Genomic DNA, 19,814 nt, shown 5'->3' with positions numbered 1-19,814 from the left:
ACACACACACACACACAAGCAAGCTGCAAAAACTCTGCTCCTGACAGAAGCCTCAGGAAAGCAAAGATGCTGTGTTCAAAAGAGTCCTAAAATGAGAACAGACTTTTCTAAGTGGGGTTTAGAGAAGTAGTTCCCACCCAAAGGAAAACACTGCCCTAGAGAGGACAGCAGTATTTTCCATGCCCTGGAGAAGTGGAGGCCTTCCACACCCACAGATATGTATGTATGTATGTATGTATGTATGTATGTATGTATGTATAACTTTACCACAATTAAAAAGGAAAGGCACACACAAAAAAGTAAACTCCACAGAGTGTGACTATACTAAGAAACAGTATGAGGGTCATGGCACTGAGACAGTTCTGTACTTACATCTGAAAAACTGTATATAACTACACATAACCACAAATGAGTGGGTGAAAACTTGTCAACTCTGATTAAGCTCTGTGAGTTATACTAGTGGCACTTTCCTAATGTTGCTATTATAGTCGAGTTATGGCATATGGGACCAATAGGGGGAACTAGGTAAAGTGTGCTTGGGTCCTCTCTGTACGATTTTTACAACTTTCTATAAATCTATAATTATTTCAGAGTAACAGTTTTTAAAAAAATACCTGGAGATATTCGGGGTTGTCAAAACTTAGGAGTGGAGTTTTAGGAGTGTTAGTGGCATCTAGTAGGTGGGGGCCAAAGATGCTATTAACACGTTGCTGCAAATGATGTCTACAGCGGTGGCGGGGGGGAATGTGTTTCTAAGCACAGTAGTCAATTTAAAAGTGTGTGGCAACGTGTTAAGTGTCCTTCAAGGCACAAAATACCTCCAGCTTCCAATACAGCTAAACACTTGGTCTAAAGTGTCAACTGTATTTCCACTAAGGCATATTTTTATAGCTGAATTAAGTATTTTCTTATAATGATCAGTCAACAGTTACTCTCAAGTCTAACTACCATATGGAATTTGGGTGGCTTTTAGTTGTTGTTTGTTTTCTATTCAAAAGAATCTGAAAGAAAACGGAAAAGGACAAAACTTGGTAAACTGGTGTGATCATGGGGAAATGAAAGATTAAAGGAAGTGAAAACCATACAATAGGCCTGTTATACACCGACATTTTAAAAATCCATCATGTTTTTATGCAAATAACAGTCACATTCTACTTTTGCTAACCACACAAACGATGAGGTAGTTTCATAAACATGCTCTGACAATTTCTTTACCTGTCACTGTAAAAAATATAAATAGCACAGCGCATTTACAAAAATACCTTTCAGGGAGGATTTAGTGGGCAAACAGTGGAGCACACAGGCATTATCTGCATAAAAATATTGTGTGTGGGGTGTGTATGTTTACCTCTGTGTGTACTCTCTCTTCCAAAACACAAAAATAGATATTTTCTATTATAGTTGCTGTTAAGGGCCACTGAGTCGAGTATGACTTACAGTGACCCATGAACAATAGATCGAACTCTGTCCTATCCTGTGCCATCCTCATTCTCCTCAACACATCTGAGTCCACTGCCATAGATATTGTATTAATCCGTCTCATTGAGGGTCTTCCTCTCCTTTGCTGACCCTCCACCTTTCCAAGCCTGATGTCTTTTTCCAAGGAACAAATGCTCCTAACAACATGTCCAAAATAAGTGAGGCAAAGCTTCATGAACTTTGAATAATGGTTTCTTGTCTATTCATTTCCTATATTTAAAAGTGCAAGGAAAATTAATTCTCTTAGATCATAATTCTATCTTAAGAAACATATAAATTACATATAATATAAATACAAAGATATTAGGTAACATTATATTACATATGGTTTCAAAAATTATGTATCCTGAGTAAACAAGAAAATAAAATTATTACCTTCATTCCTATTACCTTAAATGCTATCTCAAGTACTGCTTTTTCTAGTTTGTGAAGGTAACTCCAGGCAAGCTGCAGATCCCTTACCGGCTCATGTGATACACACCTGCTTATAGCGGAGGGTTCGTCTTTCCAGAGTGTTTCGGACAAAGGGTAATTTTCGAGGCAGCGTTGAACTGTCACTGTCACTACGAAAAAGCTGTGCCAAAAAAGAATGATGTTCAGAACTCTGTTTCCTCTGAAAGGGATAATTCCGTTTCAAAGGTCATCAAATGCTTAGATGAATTTGGGTACTTTTAACAAGTCTTTGAGATGCATTCTAAAGACACCCTATACAAGAAAGAAAATAAAGCAACATTCCACCCTGGCCCTCTTCTCTGTTCATCAGACTAAGACCATCAAGGGCACTTCAGTCCTAGAAAACCCGACAGAGATTTGACATTGTGGAGGATGTTCATGAAAGCCAGCTCTGTCCTCAGCCATCTTCCCCTCTTATTCATCACTTTCTTTTGCTGCGTTTCTGGCTTTGGGAAAAGTTAGCATAAAAATGGCCTTCCCAAGAAGAGACTCATTCCCATAAGAAGCAAAGAAAAGAAATAATGCCTTCCTGATAGGAGCTGAGACATTATGTATTTCACTTGGTGGTGGTTTCTCACTTCTGGATCAATGTGCATTTGTGTTAAATGCAAAGTCCTTGCCTTCATTTCCTTACTTTCTGTGTCAATGAACACCAAATACTCAGGAAATGCAGCGGTACAGCCGATTAAATACTGTGTGGCCATTACAGACCTATAGAAAAACGAGCTCTCTAAAAGCACGGCCAGTGAACGCACCCTTTTATTTAGAGCCTGGACCATGTCACAGAAGGAGGAAGGCTTTCTGAGGAGTAAATAAATAAGGGATTTTCTCCCTGTGCTTCTCAAATGCAGACTTGAGGCCACTCATTGCTGGGTTGGCGGCTGTGTGCTCTCCCTTCCTGAGAGGATGGCTTTCGCAATCTCATCGGGTGGAGTCATAGGCAAATCACCCAGTACATAAGGGAAGCATGTGCTTAGGGAGTCAACAAAACAGGGGCACATCAGCTGTCCAAAGCAAAAACCCAAGGACAGAACACAAGGAAAAGTAGCATGTCCACCATGAAGGGGAACTGGCAGGGCACTGAAGGTAGGTTTAATTTTGTTGTTTTGTAAATTTTGTTTACAGTAATTATGTTTTCCTTTTCCTTTAGGATCTACTGGATATAATCTCATTCTGTGCTCGCTTGTCAACCACATAAGAACATGGCAGCAGCACTGTAATCATATGACTTGTGACGTATCTGGTTCTGAGAAGAGAGAACCAAAACACCTCTTTAGCTTGAGTATATTCTTGTATTGAGGATGCTCTTTGTAACTGCTCTCACTCTCACTCAATGAGCTGTGAAGACAGTATCAAAGGACTTAGAGTGACAGTGCAAGTTCTTAAGTATCATTTCAAGACAACAAATACTCATGGAGATCTAAAGGGTCCACCAACAAAGTGTGACAAACTAAACACATGATTTCCAAGTGCCTAATAAGTACTACGTCGTTTGACAGTCTCAGAGCTGAAGAACAAAACTGCACATTCAAAATCAGTGCTTTGCTTAGTAATTTTCAAAAAGAAACTGTTGTTAATGTCAAAAGTAAATTTTTTTATAAACTCTACTTGCTTTACAAATTTTATTTACTTGCCATTATTCAAATTTATCTACTCTGGGAAAACTAAATTTAGGAAGTGGTGTAATTTTAAATTCAGGATAAATGAAACAGTAACAACTAATTGGAGTGCAAAACCAAAAGCTCACAGATAATAAAAATAAAAGGATTTGGGACTCCTTAAAGACAATTTCAAAATCAACCTGCTTTTAAAAACACAATCAGAAGAGACTTCTTCCAGGGAACACTTGCATTTAGTGGGTACAAATCATTGTACTAGTACCACTAGTGATGAAATTACTAATAGCAATATGAATGTAACTGAATTTCTTCCAAATTTAGCATTCACTCCTTGCTATGGTAAAAAAAACCCCACAACAAAAGAGAGTTAGTGATGGTGTAGAAATACAAACTATTCTAGAATCTAAAATTTTCACATCTGCAGATCCCATATGCAGTGCAGTGAAGGACTTCATATGGTCTTTCTAGCCGTAGTCTTTGTCAGAGTCTTGTCAAATGACTAGGTGGGATTATGCAAATGAAGTGCTTATGATCTACCCCAGGGATTGGATAATAAACGTAAATAAGGGACAAGTGGAACCATGCAAATAAGGTATATGGAACTCTCTTAAGAGTTCTGCCACCCTGTTAGGCTTAAAAGAGAGTCTATATCAGAGTACAGAGTGGGTCTGACTACCATCAAGAAGAGATGCAACTGGAATACAACCTTTGGATCCAGGGTCCCTGAAATTCTAGACCCATGCATGACAGAAAGCAAAAACCCTAGTGACAATGAGAAGCACAGGCAGAAAAAACAGTAGCAGGAGAGGAAGCGGAACAAGGAGATTGGCAGGCAATGGCTTCCCAGACCCAAGGAGCGAGCAAGCCGAGTAACTTCAGGTTGGAGGTGTGCTGGAGGAGTGGAGCACCTGCAGCTATTTACTGGCATCGCCAGAGTTTTGTAACACTCGACTGTACAAGGCAGAGGCCAGGCTGAAGGCCAGAAAGAGCCTCTGCCTTCAGGCACAGCTATGTGAAGGCTGTCCTGATTGAAGAACTCATCCTGAGCTATTTTCATTGGACAAGTCAAGCTCCCCAAGATTCTTAAGTAAATTTTAAGACATGCACAGATCACTACAAGTCATTAACAGGTATTTACATAGTTTAAAAGGTTTTTAAAAGACAACAAAATAAATAACGCCAAACACGGATTATCAAGCAATTCAAAATAGCATAAGCATTAGAAACAAGTACATGGTAGAGTTCCAGAAGCACCACTGAGTACAAGAGATCAATTTCATATCACCACATTCTCCGCCATCACTGACCCACTTGAATCTTGTATGAAAAGGAGGATAAAACTGTATGAAGTTACTTCAAATACATTTTCGTTCTTAAACAATGTGAATATATCTAATGAAGAATGTTTGAAGGCATCGAAGACATTAATGTAGGTTTAGCTACATGACTTTAAAACAAGCATTCATAGGGAAGTACAATTTCATTCTTAAATGAGAACTAAGTTAATAGATTCAGTAAAGACAAATTTTGCTCATGTAGTCATGTAGGATTCCACAGTAGAATATAAAATGCAAATGCATATTTCCCTATGTTATAATTACTTTATGCATATTCATAACTTTAAGATGCACAACAAAATGCTAATTTTCATCCTTGAAAACACTAAAAAACTCTGAGCATACAATGGGTCAAGAAAGACTTAATTAGGTTTATTATGTTTCAAAGTAGATCATCTTTTGCAACTTAATTGTGATAAAATTACTGAAGACCTTGAAGATCAAAGAATAGAAAAATGTTTTTAACTATAACATGTTAGAGATGAAAGATCTAAAAAGAAAAATAGTAATTTGTTGTAGATGATTTGCCTTCTGATCGTACTTTCTTTTATGATATCTTTTTATATGTTCACTTAGACAATTTATTATGAACCAAGCATAGAACTGAAGTTTCAGTAGTTGAAAGGTAAATTAACAGAAGCCAGTTTTTCTTGTTTTGGTAAGTTAAATGCATTAATTTCTTTGTAATTGTAATTTAAGTGTTGGTTTACAAAGTATATAGTTTTTTACATCAATCATTCATATACATTTCATTCCATAACATTAATTACAGACCCCCCACATTGTCTCATCATCCATTCAGTCCATATTATTTTTCCTCTCACCCATCTTGGTGTTTTATTATCTACTGATTCATTTTCTAGTTCCCTTCCACTCCCTATAGGACTAATATTCTATGAAGACACTATTATAAAAAGCTAAAGAAAGGTTTACACCTAGAGAGGAGTTTTTTTTTGTTGAGAGTCCAACACAATTGTACACTGCTTTTTGAATTTTGAAAACATTTTTTATGCAAGTTTGTGTCATAGCCCAATTTTTTATACTCCAAGAAAAAGGAGAAGCAGGACAAGAACATTTTGGCAGTGTTAAAGAATCAGGAAAGCTCATTGCAATGCTTCTCTAACTTATTTCAGCTTTTGAATAATTTCTTGAAAAAGAAACTGAACTAAATTGTACATGTGTGTGCACTGATTGCTGAAACGGCCAAAATCACTGCCTCACATTCTTTGTTGTAGAGTATATGGATGACTCCCTTGGTAGAAAATGTGGGGTATCGTAAGATCTTACTACCCTACCGCATATCCATGAAAATGTTTTTGTTGTCTTCCCTCCCCCTTTTTAATGAAAAAATATTTTCCCCACACTTTCCTTCATTGACATTACGTTTCATATAATCATTCCCATACACTGTGTTTTCTAAAATTAATCACCTTTGGTCTATGCCCACCATTACCTGGTCTTTTCAAGTCCCCACCAGATCCTTTCCATTTCTTCTACCCTCTCCCTCCACTCATCAAAGTGTGCAGTCCTGTCATCTCCCCCTACCCATCATCCTCAGCACCCCAGAGCAATGATTTCAAACGATACTACATCACTTGGGAGAGACTGGAGAGCATTATGCTGAGGGAACTTAGTCTCATAAGGACAAATACTGCAGAGGTAAAAGTAGAAGGATAACTAGTAAAACATGTATGGGGACCCAAGGGGGGAAGGGGTGGGAGTAAAGAGATAAGGATGGGTAGGGGCCAAATCATAGGGTTCCACTAAAACTTTTATTAAGTCCATGCAGCTCATTCCATTAAAATGGAATATGGCATTTTTACATTCAATTACTAACACTACAGTTGCACTGTAGAGTTTAAGTCATGGATAGCTAAGGTCCACACACGCATATATGCATATTGAGAATTTACATGTCCCATTCCAGTGTACGAGTAAGGAGAGGAGCGGGCATCACAGGTTATCAATGCCTTAGTCTGCCCTGGGTCGACTGATTACACAGAGCTGACCCTCCGTTTTCTGGATCAACTGTGTCCCAACACAGCCACAATCTGGAAGAGCTTAGTTCTGTAGGGAGACTAGCCCTCTTAAACATGGTCTCTCAAACATGGCTGAGTGGCAATTTTAGCTAACCAAACCTTCTGAGGTTTGCTCTTATGCAGTAGTAAAGGATCAAACTGGTCCCTACAAGAGGTGTGGCTCTGGGAGGTAACCTCTAAGTCCTGAGAATGTCTTGCCTGATGAGGTTGTCTCCATTTCCCTAAGACCTTGGGCCACACCAGACAGTTTATTCCAACAAAGAGATTTATGATGGGGGCTGAGGGCCTATGCCAAGAGCCTTTGCCATCAAATTTACAGTGAAGGTTTTGAACCACACCAGATCAGATAGTCTATACCAACAATGAGATTTATGATGTGGAGTCTCAGGCCGTCAAGCATCAAGCTGATCTCTGTATCCAGTCAACCATACCCTGCATGACTCACCCTCAGTAAAAACCCTAGACAACAAAATTCAGGGGAGCTTTCCTGGTTGGCAATACTTTGCATGTTGCTACATATCACAGTTCAAAGAAATAGGAGCTGTTTGCAGATTCCACTGCGGGAGGGCATCTAGAAGCTAGGACGTGGTGTGCCCTGGACTCTACCCTATCCACTTCTTTTGTTAACAGATTTTAATCTGTATCCTTTTATTGTAGTCAAGTAAAATCATAAGTATAATGGCTTTTCTGAATTCTGTGAATCATTACAGCCCATTATTGAACCCCTGTTCGCGCTGGGGGATTTTTAAACCACAACTGACACTATCTGCCTCAAAAATATGAGGGTCTTGCTCTTGAGTATGAATGGCCTTGATGAGACCAGACCACTAGCAAACCTTTTCAAGGAAAGATGCTTTCCTTAACAGCCTGAATTAAGTGGAACAGGAAAGGTCAAAGTTCTTTTTCACTTTCTTCTCTTTCCAAGTGCATGCTCTCATCATCCCACTACTATTGTTTGCCAACTTCCAAATATTGACTTGTCTTTAATGACTATATTAGGTCTAGTCTTTATTTCCACCTATCTCAGGAATCTCAATCCTGCCAACACACGAGAATTATTTGTTCCCAAACACTGTGATACTTACGTCCTGGTTACGACCAACTATAAATCTCCAGGGGTGGGACCCAGACAATGCTATTTTTTAATCCCCTCAGCATGATTAGACTTCAAGGTGCAGCCGGGGTTGCGGACCACTGTAAATATATCCTCTCATCACTGGACGGGTACAAACTGACATGTGAGGGAGTCTACATTCCCGTGATTTAGTATTTTAAGTCTTCATGGCTGTCTTCTCTCCTGGCTACCCACTGCTATGGCTCTCCTCTAGAACTTCTAATTCATTCCCCGGTGACCTGACTTCCCTGACCTCAACCCAATTAAAAATGCACCCTGTTTTGATTTACTACCCAATTAAAAATGCACCCTGTTTTGATTTGCTACACTTTAGTCAGATGTAGAGGTTATCTGTCTTGCTTCCAGACCATGAGTCGGGGCATATATAACACATAAAAGCTGGACAGGGGAGGAGGAAAGAGAGGTTTTATAACCTACAGATACCAGAGCTATCTGTGCATGTCAGTGTGGGGATAGGGGGAGACAGCACGCTGCCTTTTTCAAACCCACACGTGTCTGTTGGTCACTAAATGGTATCACTAGTGATAATACGTACACCTTTCAGCATAGCTAGCAAAGAAAACCCAACAAAAACAAAGGGGGAAAAAAACCAAGAAAACGTTTTATATAGGTGGCAAAGAAACTCCAACTTACTCTGCAAACATACTGGCTTCTTGCTCCAGGCGAGAATGTCTGTGAACGAACAATTGTGCCACTCCGCACAAAAGGAGACGCGAGGGCCCTGCCACTGGCCCTCTCCTTTGGAAGATTTGCAACTTCTTCTGGGAAGAGATCTTCTGTGTTGGTTTCCTTATCAACCTAGAGATTAGTCCATTTATTACCATTAAATTTCCTATAACACAAGCCATAAAATTACCTTAGTCATTGCTATGGATTGAATTGTGTCTGGCCAAAGAGATAAGTTGAAGCCCTATTGCCTGGTGCCTGGGAGTGTGACCTTGTTTGGAAATAGGGCCTTTGAAAATGTTATCCGTTAACCAAGGTCATATGGGAGTAGGAAGAGTCCTAATCTGAATGATACCTTTATAATAAAAAGGAAGAGACTCAGAGGGAAGATGGCTATATGATGATAGAGGCAGAGATTGGAGTAATGCATCTATAAGCCAAAGAACGTCACAGACTGCTAGCTAAGAAGGAGACAAGGACAGACTGTCTTCCAAAGCCCTCAGAAGGAAATCAACATGGTCAACACTCCGATTTCAACTCTTAGCCTCCAGGACTAAATTTCTGTTTTCAGAAACTACCCAATGTTATAAATAAATTATCACTGAAAATCTAGGAAATAAACGTCATCACTAAACAACTGCCTTCTTGCCACCTGCGCCTAGATGTCTAAGAAGTATTGGACATCTCCAAAATGGAGTTTCTGATAACTTTCCACACTTGCTCCTCTCATGGCATCACCATTTTCCATTTGTTCCTTGCAAAAATCTTAGTGTCATCCCGGGCTCTGTCTCACACTACAGGTGGTCTGAAAAGAAATGCCATTAAGTCTTTGTTCAAAATTAAACAGATTTTGACCTCTTTACTGATGTCACTATCGTCTCCTACCTGGACTATTGATCTTCCCGATTCTACGCACACCTCCTCCTTCAACACACCACCAGGAGACTCATTTATCCCTGGGCGCAGAACCAGCTTCACACTGGCTCTTAGGAAAAAATTCCTGGTCGTCAGTGAGCCTTATGTGAGCTAATCCCTTCACTCCCTCAGCTCCAGAGACGCCTTCATTCATTCCCCTCTATCCACATCAGACCCCTCCTACCCCAGTGCCTGGACACTGGCTGTTCCCAACCCCAAATGCTCTTCAGAGGACCTGCACCAGGTCCTCTGCTTCCTTACTTCAAATCTCCACACAAATCTACCTTCTCAATGAGATGACCACTCTTTCTTCCTAGCCTATGCTTTCTAAAAACATACGTCCTGCTTTAGTTATTATTTTTTATTCTCCATTCACTTTAACCAGCTAAGATACTCTTCTCTTTTATTAAATGTAGCCTGGCTGTTATCTGCCTCCTCCTCAAGGGGACGGGTTTCCATTTGTTTTACTGATTGTTGCATCTTAAAAGCCTGCCATATACACACAGAAAGAGAGAATGCAGATATGGGAAAGCCAGAACAATTGGGGACTCTAGGTGAGTCCGAGTGGCACAGTGGATAAGCTGTTAACAAAAGGCTGAGGACTCTTGAGAGGCCCACCAGGGTGTCTACCCACTGGCGGCTCTACAGGAGGAAAACCCTGGCATTCTGCTCTTATGAAGTTTAGAACCTCCTCTCTCCCCCACAGAGTAGCTGGTGAACTTGACCCACTGACTTTTCAGATAGTGGACAGTGATGTCGTGTACCACTGAGTCAGAACCGACCCATAGCTGACTCTCCAGGAGGTTCTCAGAGGCAGTTAATCGCACGAGAGGAGACAGCTCATCTTTCTCCCACAGAGCAGCTGGTGGATCCGAAGCACGTATATTTAAATTACTGATATGGAAAAACCTTACAAAGTAATACTGTTAGGATACACTAAAACAAGAATTTTTAATATTTTAAAATGACAGCCTAGGAAACCCTGAGGCAATTCTACTCTGTCCTCTAGGGTCATGACAGGATCACCAGGAGTTGCAATCAATTCAACAGCACCTAACAGCAATTAACAGAGGGAGGGTACATGGGTATTGGGTGTGGTGTTCTAACAAATTGTCCATAGCTTTGACATTTTTAGAAACTCTAAATTGGGGGTGGAGGGCACATCAAACTACCCTCCCACAGGCACTCACCCTGATTTGGACTAATGCTTTTAAAACTCTTAGAAAGTAGAATGAGGATCAGTACTTGCAGCCTGGCCCCAAACAATTACTCATCTATTTTCATGTATCCTGGGAAGCTGCCAAGGTTCCGTTTTTATTGCTCTCAGCATTTCTGATTCTGCCCATGAGGGCAGGAGCCATGGCTGTAAATACTTTGAGGAGCTAACCAGCTCAGGGAAACAGAAGTTCAGTGAAGCACCAATAGTGTCTTCCAACCTCACTGGGTTCCTTAGACATTCGTGACTGCACACACAAAGGGCTTCCTCACAAAGATCTGCTGTGACCACTAAGATAAGGTGAACAGGGGTGGAAATGATCCTTCACTGCTCCCACTGTTACAAAGGAATTGTTAGCCAGGTCACTGTGTCCACAACCTTTGGGACCCTCAAAATGAAACACTCAAGCCTTATTTGTTCCTAAAGATAGGAATGGATGGATCATCATATATATGAAGGAATAAAAAATTACCATTTTCCTTTTCCTTTTTTAATTTCATGAAAGTTGATAATCACTCCTATGGCATCAGCTGTGCAGATGTAAACAGTTTACAAATATTAGGTCGCTTACTTCTACTCTCAATGTCCTTGGGTGGGAACCAACTCGGAGCTGATCCTCCCGCTGGTTTTCAGATGAGAGGAAATTGCCCCTCTTTCTCCCTTGGAGTAGCTAGTGGATTCAAACTGCCTGTCTTTGGGTTGGCAGAGTAACTCTCTCTCCATTATGGCACCAGAGCCCCCTTATCTTCCTCACCATACCTCCTTCGTTACTATAAGCTACTCCCATGGTATTGTCCACTTCATGCCCTAACTTATCCAGAACCATAGCACTGGGTATATTTGTAGGCAAGCGACAGTGTCAGTGCCTGTGAATATGCATTTCAGCTTCTGTTTCCTTTTAGTGATCTCATTTGCCAACACCTTAATGTTTCATGGTGGAAGGCTTTGAGGACACCCCATGACTCTCCTTCCAGGGCGCTGCCCAGTATTGACTCACAAAATTTAAGAAGTCAATGTAAATGCCATTGATGTCTTCAACTTACCTTACGAGGTAGAGGCTGAAGTTGCTTGGGTTTGCAAGGAACTGACTGGCCAGCAAGTGTGTGTCCATGAATAGATTCCATATCAATGCCCTGGGGCTCTGGGTACAGGTGGCTGATCTGGGTGCAGTTGCTACACCCACTATTGATGGAATCTGCTTGCCAACTCCTAAAGGTTGAACAATGCAAAGAAAAGAAAACAAAACCAACTCATGAAATAGTCATCAAAAGGACTTCACATCTTTGTTGCTTTCAGAGAGTGGTAGCAGAGGTGTAACCAACAAGACTAATGACTAAAGATGCAGCTTGTCTCATAAAGTCAAAAGGTTTCCTATGGAAGACAGATCTCCCAGGTCTCATTAAGAGGATCTGTCGCCTTCCTCACACAACTCCGGTCACTGCAGCTGCGGGGACTAGCCCCTTCCAGCTTCTGGTCACCCCCACCCTCGGGACTTTCCACCCGCATCATGCTCTCTTTTCTTTCAAATAAATCCCTCTGTGTGTCATAGCCAACAGCACCTAACAACAACAACAACATGACATAATTTTGGGGAAAGATACTAGGGAAAGGCAAGATGGTCTGTGAATATGGTACTATGTGTGGGAAAAACACAGGAGATGAACATGAAAGTGACCAAAGAGATGACGAGTCGGACTCCAGCAGACAGGAGGGTCTTGCTCATCTGAGTCCTTCATCCATTTCACAGGGTCTGCTTCTGGTAAACCTTAGAGGGATGGGCCACGACTCCACTTACACAAAACAACCAGAATAGGGGAGACCATGAAGACACAAAGTAGATTACTGGGCGTCTAAACAGGGGAGACAGGCAATGACTTCTAATCAGTACAGGCTTTCTTTGAGGGTGATGGAATGTTCTACAATGGGCTACGGTGATGGTTGTTCAACTCTGAATACATGGGGGGGAAATCAATACATTGTTTACTGCCAAAGGATGAACTGGACAGGATGTGAGTTAGCTCTCAATAAAGCTCTGAAGAAAAGTACCATCAAGGGATCTTATTTTACTCAGTCCTGGCAGTGTGGAGTCCCTCAATTATCTGAGTCTTCCTGAGAAATTCTAGAATAGAAGAAGTGAAAAGCAGGGAAAGAGAGGGAGAGCAGGGGTCATTCAAAGTCCTGTCTTCTTCAGAGTGGTATTATATTCCCTGAGAGGTGAGGTCTAGCAGAGCCAGGCCTAGTAGCATGGCAGCACGTCATCCCAAGAGGGCTGCTGCACTGCACTGAGGAGTGTTTACACAGGCACACCTTTGGAGAACTCACTGCCACAACAGCATTCACACTCCGTGGCCTGGGCAAGGATGAAGCTGACCACTAGGAGACATCACTGCCATCTACCTGTTGGGCACGGCCTCCATCTGGCCTTTGCGCTGCTCCTCCAGCAAGATCTTGGTCTCAGAACATGCCAGCTTTACCTTCTCCTCTGCCAGTTCCCTCTCCACAGCCTGCAGCTGGGCTGTGGTTCTGGCTAGCAGCACCGTCACCGCATCCTGCAAGGACAGTGGGAATGCTGAGAACTGGCTTCAACAGAGCAGCCACCATCACAAGTGCCCGACGCCAATCACCACACAGCGTGCAGCTGACCTCACCACACAGACAGCTGTTCTCAACTGCTCCTCTGGGGAGAAACTCACCCCCACCGTTAGAGGTACGTCAGCATGGCACTGGCTTAGAGCTCTGAAGGCTCAGAGTGAAAAACAACCAGCCATGAGTCAGTCGTGATCATAAATACGTTGGTACTGAAAAAATTATCATGATGAAGAATGTCACCAGATATCACTGACTGGATTGTTGTGGAGAAATTGTTAAATGTATATGTTCTTCCAGATATCTTTTTAAAAACAGCAAAGGAAAGAAAATACTTGTTAAAACTTATTATAAAATTGTCATATTAACACTGATCTTATGGCGAACAGTGTGCTATATACCGAGTGAAGTTCAAGTTAACACAGGTATTTTTTTTCCTAAGCACATCATGGCCTTCTTGTATTTAGGAATATGAGATTGTGAAATTATCAACATCCCACACAGAAATGAAAAAAAAAATTTTAAAAAACGCCACTCAACAGACTGTCAAACAGATACTGACGTGGAGAGCTGAAAGAAGAACACAGCGGGGTCCCTTTCCCCACCTCAGCTGGGAAGGTTCATATCAGGCAACCCAAATGCCTTGCCACTGCATACTGTTCCCAACTGACTTCAAAAAATGCCATGAAGATTGATTTGGGAGCTACAAACCAATTTTAGTGAGTAGGCCAATTATCAAATACGGAATCCCCAAAGAACAAGGATAGGCTGCAGGCCCCGTGATTATCATTTCTCTCAAAACTCTACTTCTTCATTTCTCCCGCACTCAGGACTTTAAATCTGAATAATCACTTTTTAGAAACCACTCCCCTGAGCACCAGTCTCAAAGCAAGGAGAGCGGTTGCGACAGCCCCCTAGAAGCTGAGAAGCGTACCGTCCTCCCGCCGTCCACACTGGAGGGCTCCTGTGGAGGGCACTCTTCCGCCCTCTCCTTCTCCCGGCTCCTCTGGGGCTCGGGGCTGGTGAAGACCTGAACGGAATACCAGCGCAGCTGCATGTTGCTGGAACTTTCATAGTCGGCCAAATTAATCTGAGCAATGCCCTGCAAGGAAGCCAGAGCAGGCAATGAATGAGTTCAGCCCAACACAGAAGGCTTTTAACATATCAAATGCATTTTTCAACTGGAAGCGAGAAAGAGCTAAAATAGAGAACTTCTTGAAAAGAGGTGGCCGCCTACAGTCAGATGACAGTGCCTGAGGAGGCAGCTAACAAGGGCGGCTCTGGTGCCTTCTTCCTGGTCAGCTCAATCAGGAAGAGTTCTGTGCTGGAGGGAAAAGGACCAGAGAATGGGGAGCCTGGGGTGCTGGGCTGCTTGAGGGCTCCAGCAATTGATGAACTACAGATTCTCTCCAGGATGTTCAGAACAGGAGAGGACTAGCCGAACTCTGCTCTGCACACCCCAATTCTGCACTGAAGGTGCATGACCAACAGAGCCCGTTCTGGCTTCTGAATCAGGGCCCGGTCACTGAATGACTGTGTGGGCCTGAGGACAAGCTGCTGGATCCTTTGGTGTCCAAATTCCAGGCCTGACAGAAAGAAAAAAGGGCATTTCATGAAATTGGAGTTTCAAATACACTATGGTTTGTGTTTGTCTGTTGTGTTTTTTTTAAAAAACCAATTTTTTATAGGTATGCCACAAATATCGTAAAGAATATATTCTTAAAAAATATTTGCAATTCAATTCCAGCTAGGTGTCAAGTCTTTCTGTGTACTAAATCTGTAAACTCTAATTAGTTCCCCTGAGCTAAAAAATGAATCCACTTTGAGTAAAACTGATGCTGTCTCAGAGGGCAGGGCTGCAGCATGAACTGAGTTATACATAAGCATAGCATGAAATATATGAACAAATAAATGCAATTAACACTCATCTCTTTCATTCCAGTAAGAGACCACTTTGCATCATTATCATTTCTAAGCCATCCGCCAAAGGAAATAGGAAGGAAGGGGAGGGGCGAAGACGAGAGGAGGAAAGGAGAGATAAGGAGGAAAAGAGGGACATGGAAAGAAAGAGGGAGAGAAGGAGAAGCAGCGAAAAGGAAGGTGGGAAGGAGAAACTATGAAAGAGAAAGAAAGGGAAAAAAAGACTCCAAAGGTGGAAGAAACAAGAAAGCCAAGCAGCCCAGCACAAGAGCAAGAGCGCCAGGCCGTACCAGCAGTTCTTCCTGCAGCTGATGATTCACAGAACATACGTATAACTGAAGGGACTTCAATGTCAACATGCTTGACTGCACAGGGATTTGGAAAACTTCATTAAATACCAGCGAGGCCTGAAATTCTAGGGCCTGAGAGCAGTAGGTGTTGAGCATGCCCGAGTCGAGTGATGGTAGGTAGACACGGATGTGGCTGAAAAGAGAGGGAGGGGACCCTTCATGATGGATCTGACAGACAAAATGTGTAAGTCATGCAAATACATGCACCGAAATGTTCCTTTTTTTAGATACCCATGGGTCAAATTTCAAAATCTTCTGGAAATGCCCTTTCTCAACTAAGAGAAAATCTAATGAATATATGTTGTTATGTGCTGTGGATTTAAAACCAACTCATAGCTGACCCTCCAACAGGTTTTCTCAGGCTATAAATCACATAGGAAGAGACTGTTCAACTTTCTCCCTTGGAGCAGCTGGAGGATTCAAACTGCCTGCTTTTCAGTTGGCAGTGCAACTCCCTACCAGTAGGACACAAGAGCTCCCTCCTGTATTTATACCCACATTTTATTTAGCCGTTTATCTGTTGATAGACATGTGAACTGTTTTCACCTTTTGGCTATTGTAAATAATGCTTCAATGAACAATGAAGTACAAGCATCCGTGTTCTTGCTTCTGGTTTTTTTTCGAGGGAGTCTACACTTAGGGATGGAATTGCTTGGGGAGGAAAGAAATATGAAATGCAGAAATTCTATGTCTCATTCATCTTGTGAGGAACCACCATACTATTTTCCACAGCAATGGACCCATTTTATATTCCCACCAGAAATGGATGCGGGTCTCAATTTCTTCACTGCCTTATGAACACTTACTATTTTCTGATCAGAGCAGTCTTAGTGGGTAGGAAGTAGTACCTTAGTGTGGTTCGTTTTTTCCTTTCTGACATTTTTGTTGTTTTATTTTTTGCATATAAGAATTTGTATACATTGTGCTTCATTCATGTACATTGTGCTTTACACAATCTTTCATTTCACTGTGTTTCATATAATCATTAACACATATTTTATATAACTAATACTATTGATCTATGTCTATAATTAGCACGGTTTTTCAAGTCTCTATTAAATCTTTCCTATTCCTTCACCACCACCTCCCATCTTCGCACTAGTGTTTTCCGCCTTTGCCTTTTTTCCATCTTTTTCCTCCATCTTCCTTTCTCTTTTGTGCTTTTATACACATCTCCCTCAGTTATCCTTCTCTTTTTATAATAATGGTCTTATATAGTACTTGTCCTTATGAGACAGTTAGTTCCCTCAACGTAATTCTCTCTATACTTTCCCTCATTATACAGTATTTTACAAAATCGTTGTTCCTTAGTGCTACATAGTATTCCACTGTGTGTGTGTGTGAGTGTGTGTGTGAACACACCATAATTTCTCAGTGCATAAGTTTGTTGACAGACATTTGGGCTGTTCCCATTTTCTTGCTATTGTGAATGCTATGAACACAGGTGTACAAATTCCCATTTGTGTCTCAGTTTTATTTTCCTAGGGGTATCATTCCTAGGAGTGGAATAGCTGGGTAATATGGAATTTCTATGTTCAGCATTTTTAGGAAATGCCAAACTGCCTTCCCGAGTGGTTGCACCATTTTACAATCCCACCAGCAATACATGAGAGTTCCAGTCTCTCCACACTCCCTCCAACATTTATTGCTTGCTGTCTTGTTATGTTTTGCTACTGCTACTGGGGCAAGATGGTATCTCATTGTAATTTTGACTTGCATTTCTTTTATTGCCAGTGATTCTGAGCATTTCTTCATGGGTCTGTTAGTCATTTGAACGCCTTCCTTTGTGAAAAGTCTTTCCCCGTCTTTTGCCCATTTTGTGATCCGGTTACCAGTCTTCTTCTTGTGGAGGCCCTGTAGGATTCTGTAAACTTTTGTTATTGATCTGTGTCTGTGATGTCACTGCCCAATATTTTGTCACACTCGGTAGGCTTTCTTTTCACCCTATTGAAAAAAGTTTTTGATACACATAGGGACTTGATATTTAGAAGGTCCCATTCATCGATTTTATCCTCTCCAAGTTGCGCATTTCTGGCTATATTTGCCACCCTATTTATGTCATAGGCTTGGGATTCCAAGTTTGGTCCCACTTGTCTCTTATAATCTCTGTGGTTTGGGGCTTTATGCCTAGGTCTCAGTTCCGCCTTGAGTTGATTTTCATGCATGATGCATGATGTGAACTGTGAATCCTTTTTCCGTTTTCTGCAGGTAGAAGTCCAGTTTTGTCAGCACCATGTGTTGAAGAGGTTGTCGATTTTTATTTGCATTTTCCTACTAACTAAAGATAATGAGCAATTTTCCTGTGTTTCTTGATCATCTGCAGATCATTTCTGGTGAAATGGCTATTTAAGGTCTCTGTCCAGTTTTTGGATTGGGTTGTTTGTCTTTTTGTGTTGCACTGGTCAGAGGCCTTTTTAAAAAAAAAATTATTTTTTTTTTATTTTCTTTCACTCACTGTTGCACACTTTCCTCCCCGCCCACCCCTTCCTCCAGTTCACTTTTCTCTTTGACAAGAAAAAAAAAGCTTTCATTGTTTTACAATTCATCCCGCCCCACAGTCACTATGCAGCCTTCATTCTGGACTCATGTCATGACAGTAATACCTAATCATATATCCCTTTTAAACAGTTCTCTCTCTCATCTGTTTCAATGCCGTATACATTATTGCACCCACCTTTCTCAGTCCCCCCCAACCCTGACGTCAGTCCCATTCTACAACAGTGGCACTATGCAGTATTTGTCCTTTTGTTACTGAGATATTTCACTCCAGGGTCACCTACTTTGTATAATATAATAATTCATGAGTTCCTTGTTTTTCAACGCAGCATAGTATTCCATTGTGTGAATATACCACTTCTCTATCCGTTCATTTTTTGATGGGCACTTGGGTTGTTTCCAACTCCTTGCTAGTGTGAACAAAGCTGCAATAAACATGGGTGTGCATATATCTGCTTGGGTGGCAGTTATGGTTTCTTTACAGTATATTCCCAGTCGTAGAAATGCTGGGTCAAATGGTATTTTCTATTTGCAACTTTTTGAGAAAGCGCCATACCGCCTTCCACAGTGGTTGCACCATTTTACACTCCCACCAACAGTGAACAAGGGTTCCAGTTTCTCCACAACCTCGCCAGCATTTGTTGTTTGCTGTTCTGTCAAACTTTGCTATTCTTACAGGGGTGAGGTGATATAGTTGTTTTCTGAGGCCTTTTAATAAACATCACTCAAAGTCAGAGGCAGTGTGTAGCTACCTCAGCACCAATCCAGTCCTGGGACCAGGAATGGCTCTTATACTGCTGGTGGGGCAATCCTCAGATTTCCATTACACAGCACAGTAATAGCTTGGGTCTGCCTGAAATAATATGCTAGATGTTTTTTAATATTTATAATCCTTTATATTCCCAACAGACCTTCCTTGGTGTTTTATTGTAAATTCAGGTTCCAAAACTATCTTTTCACTTGCAACATAGATATTAAAAAAAAATCAAACCAGTAGGCTTAGTTGTCTACTGAGAGCCTAGGAGAGGACACCATTGGCTGGACACATTCCCACCCTGAGGAACACATCCCAGCCCTCACCACGACCTGAGCTCACATTTTGCAGTTTTCTTTCACACCCAGCCAAGCAAGGTTCTTCAACTGGAGCACATTTACGAGAAGACATTCACTATTGCTATCGTGCCTAGAAAAGAAAATGCTGATTTATCAACTGCAAACCCCACAAAGTGGAGAGATCCTGCTGAACAAACTAGAGTATGGCTCTCCACAAGTTGTGAGGAGGCCTTCCAGGGGACACTGGGCAATGCCTGGAGACAGTTGCCAAAACTGTGGAGGCACTACTGGCATCTAGTCAGGAGAAACCAGGGATGCCGTTCCTCTAGTGCATAGAATCGGCCCCACAACAGAATTAGCTAGTCCCAAACATCAGCAGTACCAAAGGGGAGAAAGTCTGGAATGTTTGCATAGGAACATCCTGCCTTGTTCATGCGGCCATCAATGGTCAGGGCATTTCCTGATACTGAAATTAGAAACTCAAATTTGTTCTGTTACAAATCGCTGGGTGGCCGACTCTGCGAATGTGCAGAAGGGTCTTGTTATCTGT

At 41.6% G+C, this 19,814-nt stretch overlaps 1 protein-coding gene across 1 annotated transcript in view; it reads right to left on the bottom strand.

The window, feature by feature from the left end:
- The window catches only part of WWC3 (WWC family member 3), a 146,744-nt gene that overhangs the window by 4,314 nt on the left and 122,616 nt on the right, over nt 1-19,814 (bottom strand). The window contains exons 15-21 of the mRNA XM_006892356.1: nt 19,308-19,394; nt 15,656-15,848; nt 14,380-14,547; nt 13,257-13,408; nt 11,903-12,068; nt 8,696-8,860; nt 1,961-2,053 (exon numbers count right to left, since the gene is read on the bottom strand). Coding sequence (XP_006892418.1) covers nt 1,961-2,053; nt 8,696-8,860; nt 11,903-12,068; nt 13,257-13,408; nt 14,380-14,547; nt 15,656-15,848; nt 19,308-19,394 — 1,024 coding nt within the window. The remainder of the gene's footprint in view (nt 1-1,960; nt 2,054-8,695; nt 8,861-11,902; nt 12,069-13,256; nt 13,409-14,379; nt 14,548-15,655; nt 15,849-19,307; nt 19,395-19,814) is intronic.

This window comes from Elephantulus edwardii, unplaced genomic scaffold (genome assembly GCF_000299155.1).
Source record: "Elephantulus edwardii isolate Elephantulus edwardi_28Jun2011 unplaced genomic scaffold, EleEdw1.0 scaffold00115, whole genome shotgun sequence".
Lineage (NCBI taxonomy): Eukaryota > Metazoa > Chordata > Mammalia > Macroscelidea > Macroscelididae > Elephantulus > Elephantulus edwardii.
The sequence above is the reverse complement of the archived record's forward strand: the minus strand, read 5'-3'. Positions and strand labels throughout refer to the sequence as shown.